General features: G+C 42.8%; 1 protein-coding gene across 2 annotated transcripts in view; it reads left to right on the forward strand.

Moving 5' to 3' along the window:
• Positions 1-14,688, forward strand: part of LOC142560908 (uncharacterized) — a 236,316-nt gene that overhangs the window by 155,153 nt on the left and 66,475 nt on the right. For both annotated transcript variants that reach the window (XM_075673325.1, XM_075673323.1), the window contains exons 26-29: positions 2,898-3,259; positions 7,577-7,701; positions 12,423-12,602; positions 14,441-14,683. In XM_075673325.1, the coding sequence (XP_075529440.1) occupies positions 2,898-3,259; positions 7,577-7,701; positions 12,423-12,602; positions 14,441-14,683 (910 nt within the window). The remainder of the gene's footprint in view (positions 1-2,897; positions 3,260-7,576; positions 7,702-12,422; positions 12,603-14,440; positions 14,684-14,688) is intronic.

Raw genomic sequence — 14,688 nt, forward strand, 5'->3', positions numbered from 1 at the left:
TCCTACGCCACTGCAGAAACAAAACAACAATCAATGCAGCGGTGCCACTCCTCTTCACCAAAAGCAAAAAAATTCAAGCAATCTCCTTACTCGAGTTACAAGATGATGGCTACCGTCTTCTGGGATGAAAAGGGTGTTCTTTTGGTTGATTTCATGGCACATGGAATCACAGTTATACAGCTGACGTATACTGCAACATGCTCACCAAACTGAGACGTGCAATAAAAAATTGACGGCGCGGGAAGCTGTCATCTGGACTTGTCCTCCTCTGTGACAATGCACGTCCTCACACCACTGCCCAAACCAAGGAGAAGATTCAAGATTTTGGTTGGGAACTTTTTGATCACCCACCCTATAGTCCCGACTGTGCACCAAGTGTCTATTTCCCCTTCTTGCACTTGAAACAGTGGCTTGGGGGACAACGGTTTGAAGACAACAAGAAACCCAAGACTATCGTCAACTGGTTCAATTCCCAGGTGGTGAACTTTTATGCAGAGGGACTAAAGAAACTGATGCAGCAGTATGAAAAGTGCTTAGAAGTTAACGGTGATTATGTAGAAAAGTGAAGTAGGTTTGTGCTACACTAAACTCGCCAATAAAAACTATTACTAATCAATATATATATTTTTTAGGACCAAACAGCCCTTACTTTTTGAATAACTCTTGTATAAGGCAAACCTTTGTGTAAGACATGCATCTCATATAAAGCTGTTGTACAAACTGTAACTGTTGTATGTCTTTGGAAGTGGCATGTCTGTGTGGCAGAATGAACATCACCGGAATGCAAATAGCACACACGGGACAACGCCACAACACAACATTACGACAGATATGGCGACCACATCAACGGATATCACAGATAGCAGAGCTGCTGGTGTCACCCTCTGCTGCCATTTTCACGAACCACTTTAGTGGTAATTTGTGGAGCATTACGCCAGATGGCACACAGTCTCTGTCAAGTGCACATCTCTGCCAAGACTGATGTGCATGACAAAGACTTTTGCCTTTGTCATTAGTGTAGCCATGTGGCATCTCCTATCTTCATTAGGGTAAATTTCATATTAAAGATGCACCATTGTATAAAATGCACTGTGAAAATTTTTAGAAAAAAACTGCGCTTTATACGCTGGAAAATACAGTAACAGTGCAAAAATGTGGATGGGAAAAAGGCGAAAGGAAGTGCTGACATGGAACTCTGGTGTGTTGGCAGGACGAGAGAGAAATGCTTGGTCCTGGGGTGCGCAGCTTAGTCTTCCATCTTTCTAAGAGGTGCAGCATACAACTGACAAGCACCATAGTTAGTGCAAAAAATTGTGCATGTCTGCCTTTCTTTAAAAGACTTTAAAGATCAAAAGATCTGAAAGATTGTTTTGTCTTTCTTCTATGTCTCTGCACCTTCTCATGCTTGCAGAAGACAAACTGTGCCACCTGTGTGCTGTTCATTACACAGGCGAGACGTTTACCTATGTGCTCACGCATAAAAAGCCATGACTCCTTGCTTCTATCGATGTTGAGATGTGGAATAACACTCGTACTCCTCTGCAGCTTTCTAATGTTAGCAGGCTTTAGTCACTTCAGCACAGAAAACCATGCGAAGGGTTGCTGTGTTAGACCAGTGAGGTGCAAAGGGCAAATGTATGGCAGAGAGGAAGTAGCTGGCTGACTGTGATACAGGCATGTTTTCAGTGTTGGATGAGCCATACGCTGCCATCACAGTAAAAGGTGTGCAGCTTCTTTGCATTACCACACACTAAAATGAACTAACACCAGCCAACAGCCTTTCAGAACTTTGCACATATATTGCCATAATACTTCTGATGCTTTTGACAACTTCCTACTTGGCTCCAACTGCCTGCGGCTTATTTTTGACAGGTTTCAGGTTGCTTTAAGTACTATGTTTGGATCAATCTCTGTATAGCAAGTCCAACAACCTTTCATACCTGTCTTTGCCTCATACTATGTGTACCTGACATGTAAGGAACGCATGTGTGACGATGATAAGGTTGATCAGACCGTCTTCATTTATTCAGAGGTTTCATGGCAAAGCATAGACTCCAAGGAAAAATGAGGGCAGCGGTGCCTCAGTTGTGGCTGCTCTGTTCCAGAGCCCATTTGGTTCTGTTGCGCCTGTCTCACATTCTCTACGAGCAGATGGTAGTGAGGCTAACACACATGCGCATAACACAAGCCTACCTTACACGTAGTATGTGCTCCACCATTCTTGTTTTTGATATTGTCACATTTTAGTAACAGTAAAAAACCAAATGGTTCCAGAAGTATTAACTAAGAATCTAAGTGATTCTCTGGTGAACTTGTGCCTATAGAGATGAGCAACGCTTAAATCTCAATGATAGCAGTGAGTACAATTGGGAATCACTAAATCTGAACTGACAGGCCAATTCCGTTCACTATTTAGACATGTATCACTGCACCTCCCAGAGTAATTGCTGGTGCTCGCATACATTCAAGAATGCACAACATTACTTGCATTGTGAACATAATTTAATTAGGCAAGACTCTTTTGTCTACAGAATTGACAACGTTCAAGGAATTTCAGACACAGTACATTTTTGGTGGTCCGAGTGCTAACTTGATAATCTAATGAAAAATGATCACTGACAAAACTAAAACACCATATGTCTGAGAATGTCGTCCAGTGATAATGCCGCCATGCTGCTGCTACTGAATGCTGCAATCATCAGCCATAAACTTTAAACTTATGTTCTGCATTATACGTACGTTCTAATGCTTAGAACAGAAAATTAAGACAGTATGGACTGTAAAGTGTGTGTCTTGACTTCTGTCTCATCTCAAGTTTTTGTGCTAAGCACTAGAAAAGATGTCATACCATAGTCTGCCATTGTTCAACTTGTGCTCTTTTTTTTGTATCAATGTAGCGTGGAGGTGGGCTGGCTGCTGGGTTCACCCAACAGCGACCTCAAGTGGGAGGTGTACTCAAAGTATGCTGGGCCGGCGGCGAAAGGTGGCAGCCTTCCCTCCGAGGTCACCTATCTCTCCACCATCCACCGGAGGGACAAGCCGTTCGGTGCATACAGGCTGCAGGTGAGAAGTTCCATGGAGCCATGTCTGACGTGGGAACTCAGGCACAACATCACCTCGGAGCCATGGTTGTACACGTCGAATGTCACCTACGCTTGCGACCCGCTGACGTATGGAACAGATGTGGCCAAGTCACACATGAATGTCACAGTTTTCTCAAAATCGCCGATTTGGGAACTACTGAATATGGACCTGAACCGTGAGTTTCTTCGGATTTTACCATTACACCATAAGCTTATCACTCAGACATATCGTACTTTATAGCCTGCAGACTACACTTGTTTAAAAACTGACATTTTTCATCGTATGGGCAATTTGCAGGCACAAACTGTGCATGATTTCTTTTTTCTCAATGATATTTTAAAAAATGCAACCCAACTTTGCCTGCAACATTTTATATGTTAATTGACAATGAAATCAACTCAATTCAGTGATCATATCTGCACACAAAAGATATTTTCAACCAGTACTCGCAGCTCTTTACAAGAAAGTGAATGCTGTGTATGATAATTAAAGTGGCTGATATTTCAGAAGTTCATGCTTCTAAGCCCAAATTTGCTCCTGCGAGTTATAAATTCGATGCAGACTATAGTCTGGAAAGTTTTGTATAGCTGACGTCAGTCCATTTTATCTAGACAGCTAGAGAGTGAACACCGTGCGTGCGTGCATGCGTGCGTGCGTGTGTGTGTGTGTGGGCTGCAAGTAGGTGCAGCAAATATGTTGATAATGTTTAGCCAGAATTTTGAGTACCTTCTGCTTCAGAAGTCTGAACCACTTCTTATTGAAGCGGAGAAAGGCATTTGAAGTGAAAATAGGCTGAAGCAAGACTGCGAGTCGGTCTAGTTGGAACAAATTCATTTTAAAACTTATTGTGCGCAAACAAACAGGGACGAAGAATAGAAGAAACACAAGGACGAGCGCTTTCTAACAACTGGTTTTATTTTTGAAGAACCACCTGCTTAAATACCCACAGATCTGCGCGATCTAGTCAAATGCAATCTAGTCTAGTTTGACTAGAACGCGCAGATCTGTGGGTATTTAAGCAGGTGGTTCTTCAAAAATAAAACCAGTTGTTAGAAAGCGCTTGTCCTTGTGTTTCTTCTATTCTTCGTCCCTGTTTGTTTGCGCACAATAAGTTTTAAAATGAAAATAGGCTATTTCAGGGATACTACACCCACTTTCATTTCCATTTATTTATCATTTCTCTGTTTCAATTAAGCACAATTAATTTCCTCTATGCTGTCCTTGGTTTGTTGGCTTCTTATGATATGACTAATAAACATCGGGCAGGAGAACATATTGTAGGGCCAGTTGGTTCATAGCTTTCAAAAGATGACGTGCCAACAGAGACAACACACTAATGAAGAAAGAACAGTGACAGGACAAGACGCTACTTGCAATTGTTTATTGAGGTAAAAAGCGCCTGAATATACAGCCATGAAGAGAGGGGGAAGAAAAAGAGGGAGCACTGAACTTGTGAATGCGTACGCACAAGAACACAGAAGATGTATAGGAAGGAAATCACAAGATTAACCAAAATCTAAAACCCATCTCAAAACATGCTCTCATTTCTGTAAATATTCAGTGACGGGGTGCTGACACAGGTGTCCCCTCTTTTCCTAATCTGGTTGGCTTCCAACAGTTCACGTGCCACAGTATCTTTGCTTTTAAGCATGACTGTCGTATCATGAAGCCTTGTTTCACATATTCTCTCATTCTCACACCCGCAGGCCTTGCAATGAAACGACAGGTTTGAACCATAACCATGTTTCAGCAAAAGCTTGTGCTCCCGCAGGCGGCGTTCATTAATACATTGGCCAGTTTGGCCAATATACTCTTTCCCACACTTCAGCGGTGTGCAGTTTACAACCCCTTCTTCACACTTCACAAAAGGGTTTGCATGTTCAACACTCTACCATGACTCTACTTTCTTAGAGTCATCAGATCCAATCAGGTGGCACAAAGTGGCAAGTTTCCAGGCCATGAAAAAAACCACAGGAATTTCATATTTCACGGCAATGTATTTAAAATTATGCGCCACTTTGTCAGAATACAGTATCACCACTGGTTTAGCTTTCTTTTCCAATGTTTGACCTTCCTCACTGCTTCGTTTTCTTTCTTTTTTCACCCTTTTCAACAACGCCTCTAAAATTGCGCTCAAACCCGAATAAGGAAAGCCAGCATTCCTTAACTTAAAAAATCTGTTTGTCAAAGCTTTCGTGTGCCTTATGACAGCACGATTCTTTTAGGGCGGATTCAAGGCACATAGTGGCAATCGCACGTTTAACAGCCCTAGAGTGTGTTGACTCATACGGCAACAATTCCTTATGGGCACGGGGTCGATACATCGAGCACGTACCTTTGTCAGTAAGGGTTATGTCAATATCTAAAAACTGCAAGCTGTTATTCTTGACTAGTTCAAAAGTAAAATCTAAACCTTGGCCTTGCTGTTTAAAATCAGATAAAATGCCCCGCACAGTATATGAGTAAGTCATGGGAGATCATTTCGTCAGTAAAATTAAAAGATCGTCTACACACCTAAAACCTTGAGCACTTTGCCTCCGTCAAGCACCTGGGATAGCGCACCTTGGATAGCGCTAATTTTACTGACGAAACGATCTCCCATGACTTACTCATATACTGTGCAGGGCATTTTATCTGATTCTAAACAGCAAGGCAAAGGTTTAGATTTTACCTTTGAACTAGTCAAGAATAACAGCTTGCAGTTTTTAGATATTGACATAACCCTTACTGACAAAGGTGCCTGCTGGATGTATCGACCCCGTGCCCGTAAGGAATTGTTGCCGTATGAGTCAACACACTCTAGGGCTGTTAAACGTGCAATTGCCACTTCTGTGCCTTGAATCCGCCCTTAAAAAATCGTGCTGTCATAAGGCACACGAAAGCTTTGACAAACAGATTTTTGAAGTTAAGGAATGCTGGCTTTCCTTATTCGAGTTTGGGCGCAATTTCAGAGGCGTTGTTGAAAAGGGTGAAAAAAGAAAGAAAACGAAGCAGTGAGGAAGGTCAAACTTTGGAAAAGAAAGCTAAACCAGTGGTGATACTGTATTCTGACAAAGTGGCGCATAATCTTAAACACATTGCCGTGAAATACAAAATTCCTGTGGTCTTTTCCCAAACCTCGGAAACTTGCTACTTTGTGCCACATGATTGGATCTGCTGACTCTAAGGAAGGAGAGTGTTCAACCCAACAGCGACGACACCAATAAGCAGGTTGGCCAAAGTTTAATTCCTACGTGGGCAGCTGCAGCCAAGCATGAGCAGACGATAGTTGGCTTCTTTGGAAATAAATAATTATTGTCAAAATTCGAAAGAATATTTTCATTTGCAGCCTGTTTGTTAGTTAAGGGAAAATGAGACATCCACCCAATTGTAGCAATTGCTACAAAGGAAACCCATACGACTTCCTCAAAAGAAAAGCATTACAGTTGAAGAAAAATTAGTTCTATTCCGGGTCTTGAACCCAGGACCACCGCCTTTCTGGCGCAGCAGCTCTACCATCTGAGCTAACCAGGCAGCTATGAGATAGCAGGGCGAAGTCAAGTTTTGTCAACGACTCTCTCCACCTTGCAGGTTTCCGCAGGAATATTATGTCAAAACTCTTGCTTTTGCTTCAAGTTGTTGATAAGTTTGACTTCGCCCTGCCATCTGCTAGCTGCCTGATTAGCTCAGATTGTGGAGCAGCTGCCCTGGAAAGGCGGTGGTCTTGGGTTCGATTACCGGACCAGGATGAATTTTTTTCAACTGCAATGCTGTTTTTTCGAGGAACCCGTATGGGTTTCCTTTGTTGCAATTGCTATGATTTGGTGGATGTCTCATTCTCACTTAATTAATTACTTCTCTCCACCTTGCGGCTTTCCACAGACTATTGCATTGAAAGCGTGTTTATTAAACATTGTCAGTAAATATACACAGTAACGGTAGGAAGAAGCGCATTGTTTCAAACACCCTTCTTGATTGATGTCAGCTACTGGCCAATAGCAGCCACGTATGGGAATCTGCTATATTACAAAACCAAGAAAGAGTGAGGAGCAGGCTTCTGTTGAAAAGATAAAGAAAAAGGTGACTTCCTTGCGAGCTTCATGTGCCACGCACAACTGCAAAACCAGGCCGAGATGTTCACAGCCGTGTATGCGTGTTCACAGCAGTGAACACAGAGTGTTCACAGGCTACGTTTTTTCACCAAGCCTGAAAGGTGGTTCAGGGCACCTTTGAAATAATGCTGCATCACTTCAAAGATAAAAAACAATAATTTTAGATGTACATGCTACATTGATTAGATAATCATTTAGATGGGTTACTTTTTAAATAGAGTATCTTATAACCATAGTGAATAACAACTAGGTAGCTTTCCTTTAAAGATGTACTATATAATTTCTTACCTTTAGCTACAACTTTAAATGCAAGGATGAGTCTAAATTATCCACACTCCTGTTCTCTGAAAAATTCTAATCGCTACACAGTCTTAACTGCTCCTTCTGTACTTTGTTGACAGAGGTCTTCGAGCTTGGCACATCTGGCTACGAATCTATGAATTTGACATCTGCCTTTGGTAAAGTGGTTGTGACTGGTCAGTGGGATGCGCACTCTTTGGTGAAAGAGTCGAGGTTTACTGACAAGGTGAGCGTTGCTATTTGTGTTTAGGAAGTCACTCATAACCTAGAAGCGCATGGCATTGGGAGGAGCATAGCATGCATGTTCAACCATTGTAGTCGAGTGTTTTGACGAAAAATTCTCTGACGAGGGAACACCAATGTTAAACGAAAGCACACACTTGCCAATGTAAAAATAAAACATATATTGATGTTTCAACACCCATATCACAACACCTTGATCACAACAACGAAATGCACAGCTGCCACAGTTTATATATGCACTTGGTGACATAGCGTTTTTTGAATAAATGTCAGGAAGAGAGCTCCTCATTTTATTTATGGCATTCAAAGTAAAAAGCGGATGTGTAATGTCTAGAAACCAGACATTTAGGCAACGAGGAATGCTGTTTTAGACGCCTGTAACAGCCACTAACGCTGTCATTTAAAGCATACATAGGCACGAAGTACTGGCCTTTAGGCATCTGTACACTCAGTTATAAAGAACTTCCACTGTGCATCTCAGGAAAAATTGATTTCCAAGGAACACAGCTCAGTAAATCCCTGTTTGTGAAATTCATTTTGTTTTTTGGATAAAACAGAACAGGGCAAGTTGCATAGGCTACAATTTTAACCGTAATCTAGCATAACTAAACGCGAGGTAAAATATTGTGAAAGCATTGGCAAAGAAGCACCATCTCGAGATTTTTGGGGTTAATTTTGTGCCTTTCTTTCACTGAGTATTAGTTTGTATGCATAGAAGAAATACTCAACATCCTCAGAAGTTAGCAGCACGTACTTATACTTTGGAACATTCAATGATCCACTGCCCTTTGGAATTACAGAATGTTTGCCAGTCAGCAATTTTGAAAGTTACTTCAGTACCGAAACACTGTGCTTTTGTCCGAGGATTATGCTTTCTAGCTAACTCTATTAACAAAAGGTTTATTGGGGATGGTAGCAAACCTTTACTTAACATACAAAATGAGCCTCACATTCCAAACCATGGTTGCGCCTGAGCATTCAAGCTTCTCAATGATGTCGGTTAAAAATGTGAAGTGAGCAAAGAAGTGCACTAAACCACTTTCTATTGTATCTTAGCCTAGAGCAGCTTGAGCCCTCCTCACAGCAATGCTGCAAAGCTGTTAATAACAGCCTTTGCACTGGCAAAATGTTTGTGGTAGTAATCGGCTGCATTAAGCCAAGTTCACCAGCGGGTGATAACATCATAAACAAACTGAGGCTGTGACAAAACACAAAACAAGGCATTTTTAGGCTTTGAAAATTCTATTAGGCTTCAACATTGAAATGTGCATTTATAAGCACGATGGAAGTATCGCTAGAATGTTTCTAGACACATATTTTTTTGCTTATATGTTAAGTAGGCATGATAAGGACGTAAGAAGAAAGAATAGATATTTTGCCTGAAGTTCTAGTCTCTAGTAATGACTAAAAAAGGAGCCAGGATGACATCATTATGATGTTCGATCATTGCATCATGCTAATGCCAGTGCCATACATGTTACAGATGTAGTGCTGTGGTGCATACCATGTGATTAGACTGCAGAGCATGTTTTTAAAAATTCATGTCTACACCAGGTCTTTGTAAAGATCAGTTTCTATGCATTGAGCAGATTTTGAAAGCTTTCTTGCATTGCACCAGTGATTGCATAAGTTAATGTCAATGGCAATTAAAGAAAAGACAGTATTTGTGCTAAGTACATTGGGTATTGAATGACAGAGTGACAGCATTTTAGCGTTTTAAAGGCAATCAAACTACATTCTACATGATACCTGTGGTCTTGCAGGGTGTGCCACATCCTCCGTCACAGTTAAGGTTTTGATGGCACAGATATAGAAAGCTTGCTGCTCTGCCCAGTGCAGTGCTTCTTTTACAGTGCAAATGGGGTGCAACATGCCAGTGCTGAAAGTGCCAAAATATTGGAGTTCAAATGATTAGGATTCTAGTGCAATGATTGACATGATAGCAACTGATGTAGGCACCTGATGTTAATGCTTTGAGAAGGGTTTAATATTAACCTGCCATGGTGACGTAGTAGCGATGGCATTGACACTGCTAAGCCCAAGGGTGAAGCCAAATCCCGGCTGCTGCGGCCGCATTCCAATGGGAGCAAAATGCAAAAATGCCCGTGTACTGTACATTGGGTGCAGGTTAGAGAAACCCAGGTGGTCAAAATTATGAGGCCCACTACAGTGGGCATCATAATCATATTGTAGTTTTAGCACATAATAACCCAGAATTTAATTCACTGGCCTTAAGCTGAATACAAAAATGTGCCAATTTGCTAGCGAAACCATTAACGTGCTCGGACACTTTGTCAGCAAGGAGGGCCTTCGACCTGACCCTGATAAGATTACTGCTGTCTTCCGCTTTCCCAGGCCTCAATGCACCAAAGACTTGCGTAGCTTCCTTGGCCTAGCTTCGTATTTCCGGTGCTTCATACGTAACTTTGCCACCATTGCGGCACCGCTCCATCAACTCCTTCCTTCTGGAGCTCCCTACGTATGGTCGGACGAATGCCAAACTGCTTTTGATGCCCTCAAGCGTGCCCTCACGTCCGAACCTGTGCTTTGTCATTTCGACAGCACCGCACCCACTCTTCTACATACTGACGCCAGCGACCATGGCATCGGCGCTGTTCTTCTGCAGTGTCAGCAAAATTCAGAAAAATGTGTGGTTGCATGCGCAAGTCACATGCTAACAGCTGCAGAGAAGAATTATACGATTACCTAGCAAGGGTGTCTCGCCGTTGTTTGGTGCATCCAAAAATTTCAGCCTTATCTGCATGGCCGCCACTTTATGGTCGTTACTGATCACCACACCTTGTCCTGGTTGGTGATGCTAAAGAATTTAATGGGACGTCTTGGCCGTTGGATACTTCGTTTACAAGAATACGACTTTGAGGTTACCTACAAGTCTGGAAAGAAACACCAGGAGGTCAATGGTCTTTCTCGTTGTCCCCTCCTACCGTCTTCAAACACTGCTTGCTTACCATCTTCCATGAGCAAACCGCAGCATGCGTCGTCTGCATTCCCTTTGCTCACAGCTCTTGACCGGTTCCCATCCAGCCATTCTCATACGTTTGCATCTTGCCAACGTAGTGACCCCTATTGCCAACTCATTATGGAACATATTCGCGGATCATCTCGCACACCTAACGCTCGGCTCCATCGGCAGTTGAAGAACTTCAAGATCAAACATTCGATGTTATAACGGTGCATGCTTCATCCGAAGGACATTGTTGGGTTCCTGCTGTTCCTCAGTCACTTTGGGCCCAGACACCAGAGACCTTTCACGATGATCCCACTGCTGGTCACTTTGGTTTCCATAAAACCTCTATGAGCAAATTCGCAGCCACTTCTCTTGACCTGGGCTTGCAACCAGTGTGGTGAAATACGTGGCTTCCTGTTCGGTCTGCCAACACCGCAAACAACCGACCTCACCTCCAGCTGGACTGCTCCCACCTGTCCCGTGTCTTGAAGCTCCTTTCGCAGTCGTTGGTATCGACCTCTATGGACCGCTACCCTTAACTACTGGCGGTAAACGATGGGTCGTCACAGCTGTAGACCACTTGACACGGTATGCTGAAACAGCCGCACTATTTTTGGGATCGACAGAGGAGGTTGCAGCCTTTTTCTTGGAAGCCGTCTTTTTACGGCACGGAGCCCCACGTGTCCTTTTGAGTGACCGTGGCAGGACCTTTCTGTCTAAACTTCTCGACGATGTTCCCCATGCATCCAATACCATCCATAAGACGACTTCCAGCTACCACCCTCAAACTAATGGTCTCACACAGCACTTTCATCGCACGCTGTCCGTCCGACATGATATCAATGTACATCAACCCTGACCACACCAATTGGGACATAATTCTACTATTCGTCACTTTCGCATACAACACATCCGTCCAACGCACTACAGGGTACTTGCCCTTTTTCCTTGTGTATGGTCGTCAATTGATCCCTATGCTCGACGTTTCTTTCTTTGGTGTCCCCATGCCTCGTCCACGTCAATGTGTGAGCAGTTCGTTTCACGCATTGCCCAGTGTCGCCAGCGTGCCCACCTTAACACAGACGTCAGTCAACAAGACCACATAACTCGCTATGATGCATCCCACCGTGTCGTTTCCTTCCACCCTGGAGACGACGGGTTGCTGTGGACCCCAGTTCGCGCTCCTGGATTGTGCGAGAAATTTCAGTCCCGTTTTATCGAGCCCTACATTGTTCGGGAACAGACTTCGTCAGTTAACTATTGTGTCACTCCAGTTGTTTCACCTTTGGATGACCGCTGCCGTGCCACAGAAATTGCGCATGTTTTGCATTTGAAGCCTTTCCTACAGCATTTGCCGCTAGAACCAGTGGCCAGGTTGGCCGCTTCCATGTGCGGGGGAAATTGTGTGAGCATTATATTGCTCCTTCATCTTCATCTGTATATATTCATCATCTTGGGTAGCGTCATGGTCTTCAGTGCGTGACCTGCTAAATAAACCATAGAGGTTTAACAGCTGTCTCGCAATAGTTTCTATTTTAGGGTTTAATATTCTTCAACACATAATTTCCATGCATTTTAAATGTTAATCAGTGTACGTTTCTAGGAAACTTGCACTAAAATACTTTATTGCTGCATTAGGGCATAACAAAGGTGACAACTTCTTTTATTTGTCACATGATGGCTACCCTTACAATGCTTGAATACAGAAGATGCTCAAAATTTCTTGAACTGTGCAGAGCTCAAACTGGATTCCATTGGAAACAGTTTACAATGAAGAGAAGGACAACTGGATCTTTGACGTGAAGTTGACGCCTCGCAAGGCATCCACGGCATTCAAGATGATGAAACTTTCCAAACGGTCTAGGCGAAGTGGTGCAGCCATATTTTATGATGCCAGAATCATCAGCAAGCATCAGGTGAATGTTTACACTCATAACTTTTCGCAGAGCTGTAACCCATTGTCTCACGTTTGCTCTCAAAATAGGTATATTGAAATTGCTCCTGCTAATTCTTCATATTATTACTTCATTCCCAGCCTATTGCAGTACTAATATTTCACATTTTAAAGAAATTTACATGTGATCTATAATAACGGTCTGAAAATGAATGTCCTAAGATTGTTGAATTAAATGAAAACACGAAGGGCAGAGGACCAGACACCGCTGGCTGCTGTGGTGTCTGGTTCTCTGTTCTTTGTGTTTTGTTTTTATTGCACTACAATGGCTTCAACAAATATCAACCAACTAGCCAAAGGACAAATTATAACGAGTTGCCATTGGCATGTTGGCTTTTCTGCAAAGCTTGATTACCTGATGGCTGAGGTCACCTCATGCACTGAGTGGAAAAATGTAGCATAACATAGATAGCATGTTTTTGAATAGAATATAAGGTGCTTTCACAGGGCAGGAATTATTGGGAAAATGTATTCATACCAGTACTGTATTATTTCTTGCTGACTGCTCAATCGTGTATTGCTTTATAAACTTTAAGCAAAAAAAAAAAGCAGCTGCGCGCCTGCCAAATTGTGTACTATTTTATGCAAGCTTACTTATTCACGCAAAAAAAAGAGAACACTCCATTGTCAAAAGGGTTGCTGCTTGGACTGGACTGTGAAACATTGTTTAGACAAGGTAAAATCTGTTTTAGTTCGCAAATCGTAGGAAAGGAGGAAGGAGGTGACAGGAGCTCTGTCCTGTCGCCTTCTTCCTTCCTGCCTACCATTTGCACAATAGAAAGGAGTTTTCCTCATCTAAACAGCTGTCAACCCGCCCAAATATGTATTATTTTACTATTTTATGCAAGCCTACTTATTCAAGCAAGAAAAAAATAAATACTTGGGGTTTACACTTTAAAATAAAAAAAGAGGGGGGGATAAAAACGTAAGAAAAGGTCACCATGTTTGTACGCACGCGCATGAAGAACACCCATTGCCTTCTGTTTCATTAAACTGTTGTGGTGCATGCAATACGTTGTATATGTCTTCCTCGCACTGTTCAAGAGGATGCATAGTAAACCCTGCTGACTTGCTTAAACACAAGTTCTCTTGAGAAAAGAACTTGAGGGGCCCAATTAGCACAGCCCTGTGCAGTGGCTCGGCCCCTGTGGCATTCTGCTGCTGTTGAGCACAAGGTCACAGGTTTGAGCTGCCACGTTCCGACAGAGGTTATGATGGGCATGTCCCCATGAGCCATCAATCAGTTGGTCCTTAGCATAGCAGTGGTCTGGTCAAGTTGAAAGTCATTAGCCATTGCAGGTAGTCAAGCATGCTATTATAGAAATGGCGACAGAGGAGTGACGTGAAGGATTGCGTCTTCTGTCATTCGTCTGCTTTGTGTGTGCAACCGATGCGCAACCAATGTGCTACCAATGTGCAACCTATGTGCTAACTACCTGAAGTGAATGCAGTGCCAAGCACTGAAATGTGATTAGATAGGTGTAGGGTTAGCAAAAAGAAGGAAAAACACAAGTGCTCACTACTAACTGAATGTTATTTGGTCAAAGAATGTATATATAGGAACATGAAAGGTCAGAGGGTTATTGAAAGTGGCATCGCAGAAACATGGTAATGTCGGCATGTCCAGGAACCAGTGCCATCATTTTAAAAATACACATATGGCAAAAAAGAAAAATTAACAGTCCGAAAGATAGCAAATTAAGGCTATCTAGACTAATGAGTTAGTCCTAAGACATCCGATATATTGCCTGTAAACATTGCCGTATTCCCTAATTAAAATAATTGTGGTCCCCACTGCAGGACTCGGACCCACAGGCCCAGGAGCTGAATGTATTCCAGGCAGTAGTTGTGCCCCGCAAGTCGGAGAAGGCAGTTCGAGGTCTGGCAAACAAGGTTGTGATTAAGGAGCTGCTCGAAGTCACGGCAGCATACACGAACGTGGTCATTGCCTCCCTCTACAACCCAAGGCACCCTTTCAACCTGATAGTCTACCAACTGACAGGAGCTACTGCAGGAGAGATTTTTGACAGAGAGAGAGAGAAGGTACA

The sequence above is a fragment of the Dermacentor variabilis genome, chromosome 10 (genome assembly GCF_050947875.1).
Source record: "Dermacentor variabilis isolate Ectoservices chromosome 10, ASM5094787v1, whole genome shotgun sequence".
NCBI lineage: Eukaryota > Metazoa > Arthropoda > Arachnida > Ixodida > Ixodidae > Dermacentor > Dermacentor variabilis.